We start from the raw sequence: 22441 nt of genomic DNA on the forward strand, positions 1-22441 counted from the left end.
TCCCTGAAGAGGGATACGGAGGGTAGGGGTTTGGTGGGAGGGAGGGAAGAAAATTCGAGCAAGTAACCCAGTTTCACTGTGCTTAGAACCCAGTGGTCTTACATGATCGGGCCCTAGCATGGTAGAAATGGGTAGTTGGTCTGAAAATAAATGAGGCAGTGGATCCCAGTCTTTGATTGGTGCACCGTCCTCAGGCGTACCCTCAAAAGGTTTGTTTGGGACCAGAGGATTGTCTTGCAGTCCCAGGCCCTTGACTGTAGGAAGGTTGAGGAGGCCTCATCCTGTAATTCCTGCCCCTCTTCCGATTATAGTCCTACCTGTGCTGGGATTGGTATAACCAAGGCAGGGGTTGAGGTTTGAAGTGCCTCCTCTGAGGCACTGGAGCATGAAGGCCCAGGGACTTCAACGTAGTCCAAGAGTCCTTAAGGCTGTGAAGTTGGAATCGGTCTGTTCAGAGAACAGAGCTGGTCCCTCAAAGGGGAAGTCTTGAATAGTTTGTGGGAACTCATGAGGGAGGCCCGAGGCTTGTAGCCAGGAACTTCTTCACATGGCAATGCTGGATGACATAGAATGAACTGCTGCATCTGCCAAGTCAAGTGAGGTCTTTGCCACAGCCTTGCCCTCATCTACTACAGCTGTGACTCCAGTTTGGAGACTGGTGGTATCAACTCCGGGAACTTGAACATGGATCCCCGAGAGCTAAAAGTGTATCTGCTTAGGATGGCTTATTGGTTTGCAATGCGGAGTTGGAGCCCCCAGGTAAAATACAACTTTCTACCAAAAAGGTCCAACTTCTTAGCATCTTTGGCCTTTGACATGGGACCCTGCTGACTCTGCCTCTCATGCTCATTAGCAGCCACCACTAAAAGTGATCCCAGTGGAGGATGAGTGTAAGGGTACTCATGGTCCTTGGAGGACACAAAGTACTTCCTCTTCATCCTCTCTATCATGGGAGGCAAAGAGGCTGGAGTTTGCCATAATGACTTTATAGTATCACTTATGGTCTTTATTAATGTCAAAGCGATTCTGGAGGGACCCACGGGGGCTAAAATGTCAACCTAGGGGTCCGCACTCTCCAAGACTTCCTCTATTTGGAGCCCCATGTTCTGTGCCACCCTGCACAACAGCTCCTTGTGTGCCCTGCTGTTGTTCACAGTAGGCGCAGCCACTGCCCCTGTTACTGCTTAGTCTGGTGACAAAGAAGAAGACTTTCTGGATGGGCACCATGCCCTGTTCTTGCCCTTTGGCACCCAAGGGGTCCTACGGTACTGATTCCTCATCCTCGTTCCTCTTTCCTCATCCTCAGTGCTGCGGTTGAGGTCCTTCTCAGTGCCAGGCTCAACACCAGATTCAGGATCAGGTTTAGTGCCGTATCCAGTACCACATGGTATTTTCCCAACTGCATGAGTTGATAGGGTTCTACTCTTGGAAACAAGTGAGAGTGACCATCCGGAGTGTGACCCCTGTGCCTGGTGAAATGCCCATGGGGTCCAGAATGGCCACTGGGCCAGCATCTGCCATTGGGGAGGCCAAGGCATGAAGAGGGGTTTGTGCCGCCTCAACCCTCTGGTGCCATCTGCCCAAACTGTGCCAGCTCCTCCTTAAGCTGTACGACACTGCTTCAGAGTTGGAGGTGTACTGTTCGCTCCTAGATGACCAGGGCAGTACAGTGCTGGATGATGCTGGGGAGCGGTGCCATAGGGAGGGAGACTGCAGTATCATGGATGCTTGCCCTTAGACAGCACTGGGAGCTTTTTCGAAACTGGTAGTCTGGGATCCTGTTTTCGATCCCACCTAGGAGGGGGTGTCGTGCCAGGCCCTCTATGAACTCACTCGCCACCTCAAAGGTCTCCGGCGTGAAGGGGAGCTGCAACTCCTCCTCACGGCACTCCCTCGGAAGGGTGTCCAAAGGCACCAGACTTGACAGACCCCCTCAGTGGGGCTGGAGTCGATGGCACTGTGCTCAGGGGTCTGGAACTGGAGTGGCCCGACGTGGGTCACACTCCGCTCAAGCCTTTGCACCAGATGGTTTCAGTATTCAAGAGTCCCCTGTCTGTCTTCCTTTGCTTTTTACGTGGGACCAGGCACTGAGAGGGGTGCCACATCTCTCCACGTGAAATGTCCCTCAGTGTCGGAGATGCATGCCAGTCCTAAGTATCTCTAGGATAGAGTCCTTCCTTGGCACCACATCTCTTACCAACACCAGTGTGCTCCACGCCAAAGTGCTGGGTCTCGGCTCCGCTGGACTTTGCTCCAGGGGTCAGAGAGTTGCCTCCATTAGGATTAATGTAAGTCTCTGGCTTTTTTCTTTTTTTGGTTCTGGGGCAGAAACCTCTGCAGATCTTGCAGTGATCCCTCTGATGGATCTCTGCCAGGCACCTGAGACAGGTTGAATGCAGATTGTTTCTTGGCATAGGTTTCTTAGAGGCCCCGCACGACTTAAAGCCAGGGGATTGAGGCATGCCCCGGCCTCGGGGACGCAGGAAGAAGGGAAATGACCCCAATAGGTGGGATTCTAATTACTCTAACTATACTTAACCTATGAATAATCACTAATAATGCTAAATCTTAACTATTTACATATGAAAAGTCCATTATAGAAGAGCTTGCTGAACAAGAAAGAGAAGAGCAATGTTCCAGCAACAGTCATGGGCAGTAAGAAGGAACTGAAGAGGCGGGGAGTCAGCAGAGCCCTATATATGGTGCCATGGGCGGTGCGGATGCCAGCCTATGGCCCTACTCCTTCCATCTGAGGCCACACCCCTTCCTCCCCCTCTCTCACCAGAGCCCTGAGTCTCCTACTGCGACCAAAGGAGTCCTGCCCCAGCCAGCCTGGCCAGCTCACCCCAGGCAGCCAGAGTCTCAGCCTGCCAGCCAGCCTGAGGTGCCAGCCCCGGCCCATCCCGAGTCCCAGCCTGCCAGCTGGCCTGAGCCACTGGCCCTGGCCCACCCCAGGCCCGGGTGGCCCACCCGTCTTGACCCCGGGAGGCCCAAGTCCCAGCCCACCAGCTAACCTGAGCTGCCAGCCTCAGCCCACTCCGCCAGCCTCAGTCTGCCCAGCTCTGGAGTGCCGGCCGGGCAACCCCAGCCCCAGCGCATTGCCTCAGGGGCCCTAGCCCCGGGTGGCCTGAGCAGTGGCCCTAGCTGCCCCAAGTCCCAGACCACTGGCTGGCTCACCCTAGCCCCAGCCCCCACCCACTTCAGGGGAGAGGCTGGACAAGGGCGGAAAGAGTGAGCAGCACCTGCCTGGGTTGGGTCCATAGGGGAAGAGCAAGATGCAGTAGGAAGGGGCAGGGCCTCAGAGCACAGCATGGGTGGGGCCACACCTGGCTGTCTGTGGAGGCTTAGCCTCCCCTGGCCAATGGTACCTGTCACCCATGTATGGTGCCATGAGGACACGACTCCAAGAGGGAACCAGAGTTGACCCTACGGTACGGATACCATTAAGGGAAAACCTTCTGGTGACTGTGCAAGCAGCACACACACACCAACATGGAAGCAACGAGAGCAAGCACTCGAAGAAGAATCTTTTTGATTTTTGGATATTGTTTCTTCCATGAACAATTGAAATCTTTACACCAAACGCAAAACAAAACAAAAATCCCAAAAAGTTTTGTTGAAAACCCAAAAATTTTTGAGAAACAATTTTAACAGAAAATTTTCAATGAGCTCTAGTCACTTTTATCCTCCTGTACTTTGCAGGACCAGCACCCTGCACAGTTCAGCCACACCTAAGGATCACATCCTCCATGACCAAAATATTTACCATGTGTCCTGATCCAGATCCCACTGAAATCAATGGACAAATTCTCATTACAGTGGTGTGACGGCACCACTAGACTGAAAGCTGATTAAGTTCAAAGGTAGGGATTGAGCCCAATTATATTCAGTTATACAAGCCGTGATGGAAAAGCTTGGGTTGGGGAACAAGGAATGAAACCGAAGCAAAGCATCTTGCTAAGGGCTTGCAGGAAATTACTAGTGCTGCTCAAAATTTTTCCTTCAACTTTTTGTTTCCAGTGGAAACTTGGGTTTTTGACTAAATGAAATTTTCACTGAAGATGTGCCTTTCTCCAAAAATTCCAATTGGGATTTTGGCTCCTCCTTTTTTTCTTTTTTTTTTTTTTAATTTTTAAAAAAAAAATTTCTGGCTGAAAATATTTTGGGGCTCTGTTGCTGAAAACTGAAAAAACAATTTCAGTATTTGGGTTTTTGTTTTTATGATAAGTGAAATTTTCTGCCAAGAATTTTGACTAACAATTTTTTTCCTGTTTTTGTCTAAATTTTCAGGTCTAGTATTTAAGTGCAATACACCAAGTTCCACTCCTATATCCTCTCTCCACCACTCACCCCCTACAACAACTCCCAGATTCAATTCTAGTGTCCTTAAATCACTGTCCCCCAATATTTGATCCCTTTCTTTATTTTGTTTTAACTGACATTTTCCATAGGGAAAACAAAGATTTTCTCACCAGCTAGAAAATATGTCTTACGAAATAAAGATTAATGAGAGGCATGTTATCGGCTTGCCTTACATTTATTCTGTGACCCTCTGCGAGGTGACCGATGATCCGTCGGTAGATGTTGCTCAAGAGAAGCTGCAGTGGCACCTGAATCTGAGGAATAGGTTCTCTACAAAAATACCTCAGTGGAATCATCTCAATGACTTTCTCTGCCAATGGAGCGCAGCACCCAATGAAGGTCTGATGGGCTTCTATCATTGCCATAACTTTCCTGTACAAATGGGATATAGCTCCAGGTTAATAAAAGTCTGCATTTCAGAAGGTATTTGCTGTGGGCAGAGTGGTTCATTGTTTTTAAACCACACTAGCTATCATTATAACTTGGCCCAAGGAGCTGGTATCTAAGGTATAAGGATTAGTAATTCTCTCCTCAATACCATTACTTTACAATGAGCTGCAAAGAAAAACAAAATTGGGCTTGTGATGTTTTTGGCCTCTTTATGTTGGACGACGATTTGTACTGTTCTGTGCTATAACTGCTTGAACTCAAAGCTGTTTATGTTAGTCACTTGCAAGAAAACATATTGTATTTTGTACATGCCTAAAAAGTGATATTTGAACATATATAAAACTACTGATTATACACCAAAGTGGTTCTTGGTGAATTGCCACTGGTGGAGAATCTAACACAGCCCTTGATAAATTGTTCCAAAGATTAACTACCCTCACTATTCAAAATCTATGCTATTTCAAGTCTGAATTTGTCTAGCTTCAACATCCAGCCATTTGATCTTGTTATACCTTTGTCTGCGAGACCGAAGAGCCCTCTATTGTCAAATTCCTGTTCCCCATGCAGATACTTGTAGACTGTGACAAAGTCACTTCGTAACCTTCTCTTTGTTAAGCTATATAGAGTGAGCTCCTGGAATCTCTCACTATAAGGCCTTTACAATTCTTCAATAATTCTCCTTGCTCTTCTCTGAACCCTCTCCAATTTCTCAAAATTAGTAAGCTAACATTCCCTGGGCTCAATAAAAAGGGTTATCCTAATTAAATTCCACTCCAATATTGCTATAACATTTATCAAATTGGCAAATTTAGTGTACTAGATGTCATCTTTAAAATCTAAAATCAGCAAATTTATAACATAGATACTTCCCTTCATTTGGCACAAAACCTTAACAGTGACTTCATAAGCCTTATGACTTCATGATCAGTTGTATCAATAGCCTGGCTCAACTGACTTGCACATGGCCCGTGCATCTGTGAAATGATTCTGCCGAAACATTGCTGAACTCAAAGGAAAATGAGACAATTGACCAAAAATGATGATTTTTTGCCTCTTATTATTCTCTCTGTGTCAATTCATTATTCATCCATTCGCCATGAAAAATTCAAACAGCACTCAGAGTTTAGAATTTGTGTTTGTATTCCTATTAATCTGAACTCTACCACCCAGCCTGAACCACGGTGAAGCTACCTCTGCAGCATAATGAAGAAAGATTTTTTAAAATCAATTAATTAAATAAATTCACAAAAATATAAATAAAGAACCCCAGATAATAATCCCTAGCTCTTCCATAGTGCTTTTCATCTGTAGATCTCAGACTGAAAATAAGGTGCAAACGTTCAACAGTAGAGTAATTAACTGTTAGAACAATTTACCAAGGGTCATGGTGGATTCTCCATCACTGGCAATTTTAAAATCAAGATTGGAAAGTTTTTATAAATGATCTGCTGTAGTTGAAATTGGAATTAATTCAGGGAAGTCCTGTGGCCTCTGTTATACAGTTGTCAGACTAAATGAGCACAGTGGTCTTTTCTTGCCTTGGGATCTATGAATCAAAGTGCCTTGCATTATTCCCTTGTTACAGATGGAGAAACAGAGGTATGAGGAGGTGAAGTGATTTACCCAGCAAATAAGTGGCATGGCCAGGAAGAGAAACCAGGTCTTCTGGGATCTAAACCAGTTGCTCTAATCACTGCCCCACACAGTCTTCAGTGGTACTAATCCACTTGGAGCCAGGAAACAAAGTGCTTCTAAATGATTATACCACAAATAGCGATATTAAATTTTGCTAGACAAAAGAACAACAATGTTCTTTCACAGAGTATTTCTCTTGTAGACTCACATTTGCTTCTTTTCATCCTTCCTCAGCTGAGCAAAGGGCATTGACTTTGTGTCTTGTGAAGTTAAAGGGTCGTTTTCAAATGGCTCACTTTGAACTGCATACAGCAAAGGAAACAGCCAGATCCAACACGTGCTGTTAGAGTCTTTAGAGCTTTGGATGCAAACATGCTTCAGAGCTGAAATACACTTCCTGCAATGACAGGGACACAAAATGTTAAACAAACAAAAAAATCCTTTTATTTAGACAAACCATATCCACAGTCATGTCAATGTGGCTCTTAATGAGTTTGAGCTTCAGCTGTGATCTGCATGGCTGGTTGGACAGCCGGGCGAAGATACTGCATGCAGCTATACAAATAGGGCTAAGGTCGTTCTGAGAGCTGGGTGAATAACTGATGGGTTTGTTCCAAAATACTGAGGGTGAGGGGGACACTTTGGTTCAGGCTGAACCAAATTCGAAAATTCAAAAAAATGTCAGCGAATCCAAAAAGTCCATTTTGGTCAAATGAAACATGGTGCCCAATCCAAAACAGTTAATCTCCAGGCATTTTAAAAGGCTAGTCACAAAACAGCCAGAGGAGGATGTGCTACCTCTTTTATAATCTTTAGTCCAATGGTGAGGGCACCACCTGTGACGTAGGAAACCCATATTTGAATCCTTACTCTGGAACAGAGGTGTGAATCCAGTGCTCCCCAGTGAGTGCCCTAACTACTAGCTTATTCTATGATGGTTCTCTCTGGCAGAAACTTTGTATAAAATACTTGAATAGTCACTATGCCAGATAAAGCACACAAGAAAGAATGACTCTGTAAGCCTGGTGGTTAAGGCCCTCACTTAAGATGTAAGAAAGCTAAATTCAAGTCCCCCTGCTCCAATGTTTCCAGTTATAATAGAGGTTTATCATGAGATTACTTTCCTGCATGGTGAAAATTTAAAACCAACTTTGCTTTGAATCAACATTTGCACTTTTAATGTCATTTGAAGTCAAAATGTTAATTCAAAAAGAAACATTTTTTCAACTCAATTTTTTAAAATGAAAAATATCACCTCAAACTGTTAAAACTTTTTGTTTCAATCAGAAAATATCAATGTTTTGCACTGTGACATTTCCAAATAGAAATTTTTCAGAACTTTTCATTGCACGAAAATTTTCAAAATGTCGACTTTTTGTCCCACTTTGTAAATTTTGTTTTCTGACAATAAGGTTGCGGTAGCTTGAAAGTTGGCAGATGTTCCACCCTTTACATCTTTATACCCATCTTCCTGAGATTCAGTGGGCATTCTACAAACCACAAGTTAAAGAATCCTGCACCTAAGACCATCACAGAAAATTGAAGTTTGGGATCTTTTGTATCAATCACCTTCATGCAGACAGGGCAGCCCTGCCAGAGCGCTCAACCATCTGGGGGTAGTACCACTAGCGGCCAACTTGAGACCTGTTCCTTGGAAGCACTAATCCTCTGCACCAATTGACTTTAAGGCTGTTAGATCTGATGGCTAGTCTATGTTTCCGTCTGACTAGCATTAGAGGAGGGCTAGGACTCTCATTACCTGCCACACAGCAGCCACAAAATTTGATCTTGCTGGTTTCTAGGATAGTAGTTTCTAGGTGCTACTGTAGTACAAATAATAAATTATAGTAATTGTCACCCTAGGGTTAACTTTGAAGAAGGTTATCCCATGCTGAGCCCCTATTATATGTAATGAAAACCCATAAATAATTAACTCTCCTACTTTTGGATCTGTCAGTGCATAGCATTTAAAGGGAAGAGAATGTGTTTTCTTTAAAACCACAAGGTGAGTTAAAACAAATAAAATTACGTATATAGAGAGGTAGATAAATATTACCCTTTTCTTGGTTCTTTCAGGTTCATGAATTTGCCTTCCTGCAAGACAACATTTTGGGCCATTTGTTCAATCTTGCTCATGGTCTCTGCACTTATATGGATATAGTGGTGAGCTACTGTGCATAATACAAAGAGGAGAAAATCCATCGCTGAAATAGCAGGATCCTGAAATCTGGAGTTTCCGATTATATTTTCAATGAATTTGCAGATGTAATCATAAACCTAGACAAACACAGTAATAATGTGTACATTTTACTGGAAGTGTCAGACGTCTGAAATAAAGTTCTCCCAGCATCTTCTCAGCTGCATTGGCCAGTGGATGGGGATGGATGATGAAGGAGGTATTTGCCATTACTTGCAGAGCAGAAAGGTGTCCTTGAGGCTGAGGGCACTAGCATAATGTTCAGGAGACTCATGCTCAATTCCTCTCTTTGCCACAAACTCCCCATGTGACCTCGGTCAACTCTGTTAATCTCTCAACCTTTTCTATTTAGACTGTAAAATCTGGATTGTGCTTGAGTATGTGACTGTGCAGCACCTGATGTGTCAGGACCCCAAAGTCAGTCACTGTGTGTGTCTGTGCAGTGCCTAGTGTAACAGGGCCCCTGTCTCAGTCACTGTGTGTCTGTGCAGTGCCTAGTGTAACAGGGCCCCAATTTCAATCATTGTGGGTTTGTGCAGCGCTCAGCACAATGGAGCCCCCATCTTCGTTACTACAGCCTGGTCCACACCTAAAACTTAGGTTGACCTAACTATGTCACTCAGGAATATGAAAAATCCACATCCCTGAGAGATATAGTTAAGCCAATCTAAGCCTTGGGCTTGATCTACAATGCCAGCAAATTTCAGCAGCAGTCGATGGAAGACATGCAAGCAGCTCTACATAGCTTGCATATCTCCCATCAACTTCCTAACTTCTACTTACCACGGCATCCCCACTATGCTGCGCTGACTGGAAATGCCCTCTGGTCAATGCAGCATTACTCTTTTTGCAGGGGTGAATTAACTGCACTTCTGGATTGATTGAGCAGGTCTCCACGGACGCTCAATCAATCCCATAGAATTGATCCGGCAGCGCCAATTGTGCCGTCATCAATGTAGACATACCCTTAGGGTAGAGTAGATACTGCTAGGTTAACAGAATTCTTCCATCGACCGAGCTAACACCTCTTGGAGGAGTGGATTAACTACACAAATGGAAAAACACCTTCCGTCGCTATCGGAAGTGTTTACACTATGGTGTCATAGCGTCAGTGCAGTAGCTGTCCTGCTGTAGCATCTGTAGTGTAGACATAGCCTATGTGTCTACATAGCCACTTCTCACCATGGCATAGGAGGACCTTTGTTAGAACTGTGTAGAGAATGGGAGTTCTGCTTTGTGAAAGATTTTGAAATTTGGCTTCATTCTGAATCAGAACAAAACCCAAACATTTCAAAGTCCTCTGCAAAGGGAAATTCTGAAAAAAAATTTGCATGACCCTCATGCATTCCCAGCTGGGTTGTCATGTGTCTGGCTGGACTGCAGGGATGGCCACAGGGGGTAACCAAGGGACTTCTCTGCCTCTGCTCTTGCTGTTCCAGCTAGTGGATCTGATCAGGCAAGGAGCAGAGAGTGGAGGTGGTGGGGAGAGAAAAGGAAGGGCCCCAGCTGTTCCCCCATCCCTGGACCTACCCAACCCAGGTAACTGAGACATCCCTTCCCAGCACCCTCTACCACATCCAGAACCACCCAGTTCTTTGCAATGCCATGATCTGTCCCCATCTGCTGTTCAGCACAAGGAATACATGGGGAAATCAGTGATTCTCAGTTACTTAGACGATAGCTGGCCATGGGAGCACTTAAATTGTTTTGAAACAGTTTAGCCAGGTATGTGGTGGATTATCCATCCCTGGTAATTTTTAAATTAAGACGGGATGTTTTTCATAAAGCTCTGCTGTAGTTCAAAGAGGAATTAATTCAGAGAAGTTCTATGGCCTGTGTTATACAGGAGATCAGACTAGATGATTAGAGTGGTCCCTTAGAATCTATGAGACACTCCAGAAGGCTGGGACAGTGAGGTAGTCTGAGATTGGTTTTAGAGCAAACCAGGACAAATGTGAAATTTTCAAAGCCTCAGTTGCAGACTGTGGCCATATCACTGACAAAAAGGGGTTGCACAAATAACAAAATAAGTGCCCCCTCATTTGTTTGGGGCATTATTTATCCAAATTCATAGAGCAGACACTGTGACATTTACAAAATTTACCATGACTGCTCCGTGACTTTTGATAAAAAGTTCCATGACAAATCTGTAGCCCGCCTCGGGATGAATAAGATTTTGCCAAATCTAAAGACAGCCTGCCTTTTACAGAGGCAGCTTGGAGAATTTAGTATACAAGAACAGACTCTGAAAATCAGGTCCAAAGCTGGTAGAGATGATCCTGGTGGCAGCCCAATCCAGCTCCCATTAAAGTAGATGGGAATCCTTCCATTTCAGTAGAAGTTAGGTTGAGCCATTAGGATCTCATCCAAAACCGATGAAGTCAATGAAAAGGTTGCCATAACAGCAATGGGCTTTGGAGCAGGCCCCAAGGCTGGAGAAGGAAAGTGCAGCAAATATAATGCTCAGTTTTTAATAATTCTCCGATCATTGTCAATGCACGATGTGGAGGTAGAGCTAGCTCCAGAGAGGTTCAAATGGGAGCCTTTCCAGCCATTGTGGAGCTGCCATGAGAGATGAGCTTTGCTCACTTACCTTTAAATCATAAATGTCAGTTTCAAGATCAGTTATTTTTCGCTCTGCATCATGGATGCTGCTGCTTTTGAAGCACTCTTTGTAGCAGTCAAGCTTCCTTTCCACATCACTGAAGTCCCTCCGCTGACAAAGTTTTTGGAGAAGCTCATCTTCCAGGAACTGCAGAATATACTTGCTAGCAATCTCTTTGGACTTTCCTATCGGTAAAAAGCCAGACCTCGGTTTTTTTGGAGACTGACAGATGTCATCAAATTGGGTCCACACTCCTAGTGAGAAATAAACATTTGTAAACCTTCAAATAAATGCTTGTAAACCTTCAAACTTGCAAGGGGGCAGACTGCGGGAGCAAGCAGTCCATTATCTGTCACAGAGTTAATATTTTCATTTGCCATTTTATAGTGCTGCTTGTGCCATTCAGTTAATAGATTCCAAGGCCAGCAGGGCTCTTTATGCCCATCCAGCCCAGTCTCTTGCCTAACTGAAGCCAGAGAATCTCCCCCAGTGATTCCTGCATCTGACCTAGTAACTCCTGGCTGAGCTAGAGTGGAGCTTTGAAAGAGATATGCCCCATCTCCTTTGACAGACTCCCAGTGATGGAGAATCCACCCCACCTCTAGTAGAGCTGTTCCAGTGGTTCATTCCCCTCCTTGGGAAACACTGGCTCCTTATTCCCAGCATGAATTCATCTCCCACCAATTTGAATCTCACTCTGCCTTCACTTGTGAGGTCAAACTGCCCTCTCTTCTCAGAAATCTCTTCCCCCCATAGAGGCTTGTAGACCAGCATCATGTCACCTCTTAACCTTCTCTTGGATAAACAAAATAGATCAAACTCCTTTAAACTCTCACTCTAAGGCAGGTTTTCCAAGACCTCAAATTGTTCTCATAGCTCTTCTCTGTACCCTCTCCAATTTGTCAATGTCTTGGAACCAACCTGCCCCAAGAGCTCACAATCTAAGGCCTTGTCTATTCTTAAAATTAAAAAGTAAGTTGACCTAATATGTGTCGACTTTAGTGACTGATGTCCACACTGCCCTCCTTGGATCGGTGGAGTACGTCCTCACCAGGAGCACTTCCACTGACCTAAGGGGCAGTGTGGGGAGGCTCCCGGGCTCCCTGTGGACTGCCCCCCCACTCCTTGATCCCAGCTGGGAGCTTTGGGAAGCTGCTGGGGACTTCTCCTATCCCCTTTCCCTGCCAGGAGCCAGAGGAAGATGCTCGGGCTTCTCCGTTCCCCTCTCTCTGCCAGAACAGGCAGCCACCTCAATTTCTTAGCTCAGCTGTGTAATTGTCAAGGCTGCCCTGGTGGGGAATGGCACCGGCCTTCTGGTCCCGACTGGGAGCGGAGCGAGAAGCTCAGGCTTGCAGCAGCCTGGGTGGCTGGTTCCTATTCCCAGCTGGGAGCGGGGTGAGACACCTGGGCTGCTGCAAACCCCGGTGGCTGGTTCCTGCTCCCAGCTGGGAGCCAGGCCAAAAAGTTCAGGTGCTTCTGCACCTGCTCCCCGCCAGGCAGCCTTGTCGATTACATGGCTGAGCAAACCACAAAATTGACATGGGTGCCTGTCCCAGCTGGGAGTGGGAACCAGCCCAGCAAAGGGGTGAAATTGACAAGAATGACGACTCCACTGCCTATGTAAGGGGAAGTAGTGTCTACACTGACACTGCGTCACACTAACTATGCTGACAAAAGCCCTACACCTCTTGTCGAGGTGGTTTTATTTTGTTGAAAACACAGGGCAGTTTTGTCAGCGGGGGGTTGATTGCAGTGCGTACACCACCTGTGTTTTGTCAGCCAAAGCTGACTTTGGTCGACAAAACTCTCTAGTGTAGACCAGGCCTAAGTAATGCCCATCAATGACCATGAAGATTCTGCACTAGAACACTCACTGCACAAACTGGCAAGCTGCCAAGTTTTCCACTTGATTCCGCTGAAGTCAATGACATTACAATCAGACTCACTTGTACTTATACTTGGAGAGTCTGATCCTGCACCTTCCATCATCATTTACCGCAATGCAAAATGTGATTCTTACCTCCTGCTTTGACAGCTGATTTGGGCACAGTTAGAACTCGATAGAGCTCAGTCTTTTCATTTTTTTTAGCTGTTTTATAAACATGCTCTAATTGAATTGCTCTTGGATTTCTGAAGGTGTCAATAACGCCATATTTATAATAGATGGGTTTTCTGCTTTCTAGATCCGAAACGGGAATTTTTGCTTTGCCTACAATAAGCATCCCATCGTTATTCTTGATCCTAGGAAATTAAAACAAAGCAGAAGAGTTGGCTGTTTATTTTAAATCATAAAGATCTCCAATCAAAGTCAATAGAACCTTCCCTTGACCTTAATGGGATCATTATCAAACCCAAATAAAGCCTCGATTCTGCAATGAAATGACTGTAACAAGACCAGAGTTACCAGCACTCAGAATGTTATTGAAAACTGAGAACCTCAGGTTTCATTAAAACAAAAAGTAAGATTTTAGCCCTCACGACTGCAGAGAAAAGCCTGAAAATGTGATGTGAGTGCCCTGTAAAGGCTCAAAAACCAGAAGATAAATAAATAAAATGAACCTATAACATTTATTTTGTAAAACTCTTATGAATTTTAAGCCAATCTTATGATTTTTGAAGACTCTTATTATTTATTAGCTGAGAACCTCAGCTTTCATTTTTTTTAAAGTAAGTTTCTAGCCCTCACATAAGCTTGACAATGTTGATGCTAAGCGCTCTGGCACCAAGAAGCAAACAGAAAGAACTCCAGATTTAACATTTTTTAAAATCTCATGACTTTTAAGCCAGTTTTAAGATTTTGGAGGGACTTGTAGGAACTATGGAATTGGAATTTTAGTATAAGCAATGGGCCCAAAGTATATGCCCAAAAAGAATGAGATCATGAAAAAGAAGAGTTGTTGTGTTAAACTTGCAGTGACCCTCTGAAATACCAGTGTTATCTTATTTAAGGTTTGGGGTGAAGTAATAGAAATAAAACATAGTTTATTGGGTATCATATGCAATAAATAATTGACTACATACGTTTGTTTTATGTATTACAAAATGGCCTTAGCTCAGATTGGCTAATGGGCAATAACATCACTTGTTTGTTAAAGGGTATAAAAAAGTAAACTCTTGCAGGGTTCATTGGTAAGCAACCCTAGGTTTAGCCCATTTGTAAGTATTTTGATTAAAAACTTATAAATGTTTTGTTACTGTTTGGATGTAGTAAATTTCTTATTATTTAGGCTTTTAAGGCATGTTTAGAGCAACTGTATAAGCACCATTTGGCCTTTGGATTCAATAAAGGAATTTATGGTTAAATTAGTATCATGGTAATACCCTGCATAAATAATAATTCTAACAGGCCTGTACTCGTGATTTTTTAAAACTTGGTGATGGCGATACTGCAAGACTGAGACCTAACTTACTAAACTTCATCATGATAAAGACACATATATAATGAGCCTGATTGTTCTCTCAGTTAAACCAGTGTTACTCCATTAATTTTAATGGGTTTTTTTGGATATGCACCAGTATGGGTTGAGAGCAGGGTTTGCACCTGGAACATTCAGCACTAAGAGCATAACCCTCTACCACTTGAACTGAAGGACTCAGAGCCAGATTTTTACAGGTATTTAGGCACCTAACAATGCAGATTTTCACAATCTCATGACGTGTCTATCTCCATCATTAAGGCCAGATTCCTTAAAGAATTTAAGTCCTGCTCTCCATGCAAAAGTAGCATGATCTGAACTAAAGTGTGTTACCTAGTGACAACCACTGCTAAACTTCTGTGTTCCATAACACACAGGAAAGCAGCAGAGGCAGAGCAGGCTGAAAGGACTGGCCATAAGAGTGCTCTTGGAGAGGAAAATGCCAGTCAAGGACTTAAGAGAAAGGATATCTGACCCCCAAGCCAGCCCCCTACCCCTTAGAAAATGGAATAAGCAAAAGAACTTACAGATGGTCAAAAATTCACCACATTTGAAACCTTGTGACAAACATTAAGGCCCAGTATGCCACATGGATGGCTGCTGTCAGGGAGTCCCTGGTCTCAAGGCCAGTTTTATACCAACCTTGGCAGTGTTTAGAGCAACCTGGGTAATTTCTTTATTCCTCCTTTTTTACTTATTTTTCCAGCTGCTGCTGCTGCTATGTCTTTTTCATGTGATCCCTCTCTCCCTCTCACATTGGAGGTGGATGTTTGGCACTTATGTCAAAGCCTTCCTTATCAACTGTGTGCAATGTGGCCAAGAGATATAGTGCTTAGAGATCAAGAGCTGTTAAAAATAACCTACACAGATTCATAGATGTCACGGCCAACAGGATCCATTATGCCCATCCAGCCGGGTTTCCTCCATAACTCAGGCCAGAGAATCTCCCTCAGCAGTTCCTGCATCCAGCCCAAAAACTTCTGGATGAGCTAAAGTGGAGCTTTGAGACAGATGCCCCATCTCCATTAAAAGATGTCCCATGATGGAGACTCCACCTCACCCCTTGATAATCGTATCAACTTCCCTCAAAACATCAGTAATTCTTGGAGTCTGGCTTTCCTGATGCATTTGACATGTGACCTTGATTAACCCACCTAGGCCAAAGTTCTCAGACACGGCCTCTGATTACAAGTGCCTCAGTTTGGAGGGAAGCAGGGCTGACTTGAGGTGCCTTGGGCCTGATTTACAGGGGTACGAGCACCTGCAGCCCCTCCCGACTCCAATTAGGGTTGTGGATGTGCAGCCTCTCTGAATATCAGGGCCTACAGGCCTCAGGCTAAGCCCACCCCAAAGCAACTGAGGCACTTGCGCTCCACAGTCACTTTGGAAAATGTTGGCCTCATGGATTATATAGAGACCAAATCCTCAGCCCTCGTCTCCTTCTTGCTGTATAACCCACTGGTGAGCGCAAGTTACAGAGTCCCCTATGTGCCAATCCACAGAGGAAACCAGACTGCTACAGCCACCAGCTGTAGGGCTGTAGTTCAAACTGCAGCAGCATGTGCTTTTTCATTCTGGAAGTTCCCTGTTTCAATCTTCAGTGGCTCTTACACGCCTCCCACAGCCCACAGGAGATGGATACACCTCTATCCCTACTGCAGGGAAATTGCTAGCTGTCATAGCTGGCTATGTGCCACTCCATTTTGACTCTGGACCTACCCATAATGCACATTGAAGGGGGTGTGGCAGGTCATTTTGCTCCTGACGTTGCATTTCACTATGGCTGCCCCTCCCTTACTTCATTCCCAGTCTAAGTTCATTTCTACAGGCCAGTGGTGATTTTACTTGTGGGAATTCCCCACCTACTGCCTGAATGTGTCTCACTATCACATTCTTCCCCCACCAAGAAAGATCAAATGATCCAACAGTGTAATCCAACTCCGGTGTTGTTTTACCTTTCTTTCATTCTAGCAAATTCTTGGTATCTCCTGGGATGACTGTAGGCTGCAACAATAATCTTGCCAAACTCATTATCAAACTCAAAATTTTTAGGCCATACGACAACAAACTCCAGAGTCATCGTCTCCTCTTCTGAGCATGTTGTGCTTGAAAAATATGGATTCTCTAATAAAATACTAGAAAAAAATGAAAATGGCATAAGATCGTCTCTGAGCCATCTTCCACTCGGCCTCCGCCACCCTCCCCTGGGCATGAAAACCCTCAGCATCTAGGGCCATCCCCTCCTTAGATCCTTTTCAGTGACCCTTCTTTCTAGGATACCCCATCCTGGAAGTGTCAGAAGCCTACCCCCCAGAACTGGAGCCAGAACCCAGCCATGGTCTCAGTAACGATAGATTACTGATTTTCACATCTTTTCACACATGGCTAAAGATTCTCAATTTTATTATGATGAATGAACATTTATGTTATGGTAGCACCCAGATGCCTCATCTAAGGGATCCCATTGTGCTGGGTACTGTCTACACTGCAGTAAGGAAATGCGATTGCAGCTCATGTAGGTATACCCATGCTAGTTTTGATATAGCTATGGTTAAGGTTAGAACAAAGCTGGCTTGAGTAACAATAGAAGCATAGGAAGAGCTCACTATATAGCACTTAACTCTCGGGTCTCAAGCTTCCTTGATTTTCAAGCCAAATCCCTAGTACAACTGCTTCTTTTACACTCTTATTTGCATTGAGTCTGCTTCAAACATCAATTTCTGAACCATGCATCAAACCTGTCATCAGATGCTGAGGCCTCTTCGTTTTCTTTACTATCTGCAATTTTTATAAAATAAAGAGATTTCAGTTAAACTTGTAAAGGCTGGGTAAAGTTTCATATGCTAAAAACAAAGGAAAGAAACATTAAATTTACAACATTTGCAGCTCAGAAGTTGCATGTTCATTAAAAAATGGGGACTGGCCACAAAACTAAGTGCCTCAGAATACTTTGTTACACCTTAGCTCACATGCAGCTGGTAGAATGCATTTGACATCTGTGGCTCCTCTGGTGAGTGTGAGAGACAGGTCCCCATTTGTAACTGATTCACAGAGAACATAAGCCTGTTATAGCCCCATTCAGGCACTTTTGGCTCTTTTAGCTCTGGAGGACCCTGGTTAAATCCCCTAATATGTTGGCCATCACATTTGCAACAGATAACATGTTTTTTCATTATGGTAAAATTGAAAAAAAAGAAAAAGTTCCATTAAAATATTTTGTTCAAGCTCTCAGCTAAAGCTAAAGTTTGACTGGGGAGTAGACGAACAGAGCAGAGTAACTGTGAGAAAGGGATGGCTTGGAAGAACAGATCCCTTAGCTCCATCAAGGTGGGTATCCCCAAGAGAAGAGCTGGAACGGAGCTGTCAGTGCCAAACCTCTTGGTACACAACATGATCTAGATGCCTATCCACATCACACCTTAGGCCACTGGAGACCGTCACCACCTTGCCCTGTAAGCAGAGGTCCATTCCCTATGGGCACCAGTTGCTAGGCCCCATATTCATGGATATCCATGTAAGAACCAGGCTGCAGCTATGTGTCGGTGAGATTGCACACACAGCAATGGCTTCTCTTGCTCCCAAGGAGAAATATTTCAGCTCAACAGACTGAAGGGGAGAACTGGGCAGATTTTTAGATCATAGTCCTAATGCCAGAAAGGACCAGACTTCAAGTGATGGAGAATCCACCGTGTTCCCTAGGTGAGTTGTTCCAATGATTCCCCTAACTATTAAACATTGGCTTTCCAGCTTCATCTCCCAGCCAGTGAATCTTGTTCTGCCTATGTCTACTAGATTAAAGAGCTATCCACTATCAGAAATCTCCTTCCCATGTAGGTATTTGTAGATCATCATCAAGTCACCTCTTAACCCACACTGAGAAAAACTAAATAGATTGAGCTGCTAAGTCTCTCAGTATAAGGTTTTTTCCAGACCTCAAATAATTCTTATACTTTTTCTAAATCCTTAACAATTGGCCTACATCAGTGTAGTCACCAAAACTGGACAGTCTCCAGTAATAATCTATTAAATGACATATACAGAGGCAACGCCTCCTCTCTGCTCCTACTTGATACTCCACTGCTTCTACATCCAGGGATTGCATTGCCCCCTTAGGTATAGCATTGCAGAGGGAGCTCATGTTCCATAGGTTTCCATGGGACCCCTATGTCCTTCCCAGAGCCCTGCTTTCCAGGATACAGTCTCCCATTTGGCAAGTGCGGTCAATATTCTTTGTTCCTGAACCTTGCCCCTGGCTGTATTAAAATGAATGTTCATATGAGCCCAGCTGATCCCGATTACTCTGTGGAATTACTCTGCCTGCAACACTCTTCACCACCCACTGATTTTTGTGTCATCAGTGAATGGTATTAGCGGTGATTTTATATTTCCTTCTGGATCATTGAGAATGATATTGAACAGCATTGGGCCATGGACAGATGAACAAGTTTGTGCTGAAATAATGGAATGGTTACCTGCCAGCTCCATCGGCTCCTGTCTCTCTGCACTGCCAGGGACCTGCTTCTTTGAAAAGGAAGTTTTAGAACATATCAGTTAAAGCACAGAAGTGGTGACCCTTTAATGGGCCATTGACCTACAATGTAACTTGGACTGAAGGAGTGCAGTGGCCTGTTCTGTGCCTCTATGCAAATGGGAACTCACTCCTGCATGAGAGTCATCTCTGAATTAACTGAAAATGAGAGAGGCAATCAGCCTAGTAAAATGGGTGTCTTGGGGTTTGGCTTTCACTGTGGTGGCTGAGTTTAAATCCTGGGGAAGCCCTGAAGGTGAAAGTTATGGGACTTTTAACTTAAAATTCTGACTGGTCTAGAGAATGGAAATTGGTCACATCTGTTCTCCCAGTCTCATAACACAGGAACAAAGGAACGTTTAATAAAACTGCAAGGTGGAAAATTCAAAACTGATCAAAAGAAATACTTCTTCACACAACATATGATTAGTCTGTGGAACTCACTTCCACAGGATTTAAGACAACATCTTGTGATCAGAGATGAGGATGAACTCTAGCATAGGGGACAGATTATCCCACACCTGCTACTGTGGGGTTTTTATCCCTTTCCCTGAAGTGTCTCACTTTGGGCACTGTCAGAGACAGGAGACTGGGCTAGGTGGACTTTAGGACTGATTCTATTTAGCAATTTGTATGCTCCTAAGCTGTGGGTTATTTCCTGGGGTTTGGAGTGGACAACATATAAGGAAATGTCTACCTTACCAGAGGCACTTAGAGGATAGCTGATCTATATTTAATTATTATGTATTGTACCCACATCTGAAGTAACTGCTGATCTTTTCATTATCTTTATAAAGTCCAATTCTTCTTTGAATCTTGCTAAACTTTTGGCTTCGATGATAGATTATGGCAGTGAATTCCACAGGCCAAATACATGTGTGAAAAAATATTTCCTTTGCTCAGTCTTGAATTTTTCACTTTCAATTTTACTGAACATTCTTTTATTCTTTTGTTATGAAGCAGGAAGAACAGAAGTGACCTATTGCCCTTCTCTAGACCACTCAGTGAAGGCATTTATCATGTGCCCTCATCCATCTCCTCTCTAAAGTCTTTTTGAACTCTCTTCACAGGAGACTTTTTCTAGGTCCTTGATCATTCTCATTACCCTTCAGTGAATCTCTCTAATTCTGCAATATCCCACATGAGACGGGGTGACCCAGAATTGCACACTGTATTCAAATGGGGCAACACCACTGATTAATACAAAGAGATCAGAACATTCTCTGTAATATTCTCCATCCTGTCTTTCTACATCTCAACATCTAGTTTGCTTTTTTGACCACAGCTGCACATTGAGCAGAGGTATTCACTGAGCTATCTACAATGGACTCAAGAACTTTTTATGAGTTGACACAGTAACAATAAAGCCCTACAGGACTGACCAGTATTTGAAATTGCTCCTTCCAATATGCAGGACTTTGCCTTTATCATTGCTGAATTCCTTCTGCTGGGGTGTTGCCCAGTCACCTTTCTTGGTTAGGTCTCACTGAATTTCTTCACAGGCTTCTGCAAATTTTATTCCCTCCCTGCTCAGCCCCCTTTCCAGATTGTTAATAAATATAAACCACAGGGTCTTCCCACAGACCCTTGCGGCACCTCCATAGTTAAGCTATAGCCACATTAGGAATTGTCTTTTGTGCTGTACACAACAACTGTAGAGAGAAACTCCCCGGAAACAACTGATTTCAAATAGAGCCAAGAAAAAGTTTTCTACTGAAACATATTTTCAGTGAGAAGTGCAAATTCAGTGACATTAACACATTTCACAAATTCATGTAGATTTTGCCAAATTGTTTTAGTTAAAAAACAAAATTTAAAAATAAATTTAAAAATGGAAGTATTTCATTTTGACATTTTCAAAACCAAATGTTTCGGTTTTTTAGATTGAAATGACCTTCAGTTCTGAAATTTCCCTTAGTATTTTTTTTCAAATTAAAATCCATTTAAATATGCTCAAAATTTAAATGAATCAAAATGTTTAGTTCTACCTAAAATGGAATTTTTTTCAACCTTTTTATTCACCAAAAGTTTTGAAAAAATTTGTTTTCAGTTTGACACAAAACAATTTTTTTTCAATTTTTTAGAATTTCCAGTGAACTGAAAAAAAGATTATTCACCCAGTTCTAGTCCCAAATAACTGCATTCACTGAGCATACAAAGGCCCAGCTACATGTCCATGGCTGCTCCAGCTGGTTCTTGGCAGCTTCTAAAACACAGAACACAGTGAGTGCCACTAGAGGGCCCACATACTATTTAAAGGGACGCTGCATTAAACACTACAGGAATGGTCTGTTTTCCCCTTCTCATTGTTTTCTGTCTCTTAACCAACATCTGATCCATGATAGAAACTTTGCTTCTTTATCAACCAGATTATTGAAAATTTAAATACATTTCCCACTTACCTGGTGTTTAGAGGTTATGTGTGTCTGATCTGAACGTTTACAAGCTGGACTTGTTTTTACCCCCTTTGGCTGGGAAGCAGAGCCTGTAAGGTTGTCTCTCTCCAGCTTCACTGGTGACTCCTGCTGATTCCAAGGCACCTGTTGAATTTCGGTCTCTCGTCTCAGTGACAGCCCAAGCCCCTTGTTGAGGAAGATATAATTTTATTGAAGGATGCAGCCTTTCCTCTGGGATGTGGTGCTTGCTATAGTCACCCTGGCCTTTATCACATCCAGATAACACCAATGCAAAGTGAAAGAAAATAATTGTTTGCTTGACCACAGTTACTCCATTTTGTTGTTTTTAGTGTTCTGCTTTCTGTTGAAATCACCCTCCCGCTCCTTTTCAATATGTTTATGGTGCTTATCCCTGCCAAGGTCAGAGAGAAAGATTAACAGAAGAAACGAGGAGTCAGGTATAATTTAGTTTTTGTTTTTTGCAGTCTTGAGACATAGTCTAGACAATGTTGATAGATAAGTTGAAACCTTTTGCCCTTATTTTTATGTTATGCATATGTTTATAGTTAGAAGAAGTATAAAGTGTAACGTTAATAGTAATAACAATAATAATTTGAGTGTACCAATAAGCATTAAGAATTTATGCATATATAATTTCTTTGTTTGTGTTTGTATAAATATGCAAGAGAGCATGCCTTCGGGGTCTCACACTGACCACTTGTTGGGAAGTGTCCGACCTCTGCAGAAATAAAACTTGGAGACTGCCCAACTACCTGCGTGGATCTCTTTTCCTGGTGCAGGGCAAACGAACCTCATTTGGATATTTTTCCAACAATTCTGGTGTCAGAAGTGGGATTGCCTTGCAAACCGACCCTGAGTTCCTGCGCCAGCCAACGCCCCAGCCGGCAATAG

The 22441-nt window shown here is 43.6% G+C and overlaps 1 protein-coding gene across 4 annotated transcripts in view; it reads right to left on the bottom strand.

The window, feature by feature from the left end:
* Nucleotides 1-22441, bottom strand: part of LOC137157787 (E3 ubiquitin-protein ligase rnf213-alpha-like) — a 213110-nt gene that overhangs the window by 159243 nt on the left and 31426 nt on the right. For 2 of the 4 annotated variants that reach the window (XM_067555196.1, XM_067555195.1), the window contains exons 8-16: nt 21536-21715; nt 19078-19126; nt 17344-17383; nt 16561-16740; nt 13210-13430; nt 11178-11443; nt 8444-8664; nt 6596-6784; nt 4536-4734 (exon numbers count right to left, since the gene is read on the bottom strand). In XM_067555196.1, coding sequence (XP_067411297.1) covers nt 4536-4734; nt 6596-6784; nt 8444-8664; nt 11178-11443; nt 13210-13430; nt 16561-16740; nt 17344-17383; nt 19078-19126; nt 21536-21715 — 1545 coding nt within the window. Of the gene's footprint in view, nt 1-4535; nt 4735-6595; nt 6785-8443; nt 8665-11177; nt 11444-13209; nt 13431-16560; nt 16741-17343; nt 17384-19077; nt 19127-21535; nt 21716-22441 lie in introns of those variants that run through there. The other 2 variants (XM_067555197.1, XM_067555198.1) reach the window with 2 other exon arrangements.

Source organism: Emydura macquarii, unplaced genomic scaffold (genome assembly GCF_026122565.2).
Source record: "Emydura macquarii macquarii isolate MOO-44397 ecotype Brisbane River unplaced genomic scaffold, CSIRO-AGI_Emac_v2 contig_1566, whole genome shotgun sequence".
NCBI lineage: Eukaryota > Metazoa > Chordata > Testudines > Chelidae > Emydura > Emydura macquarii.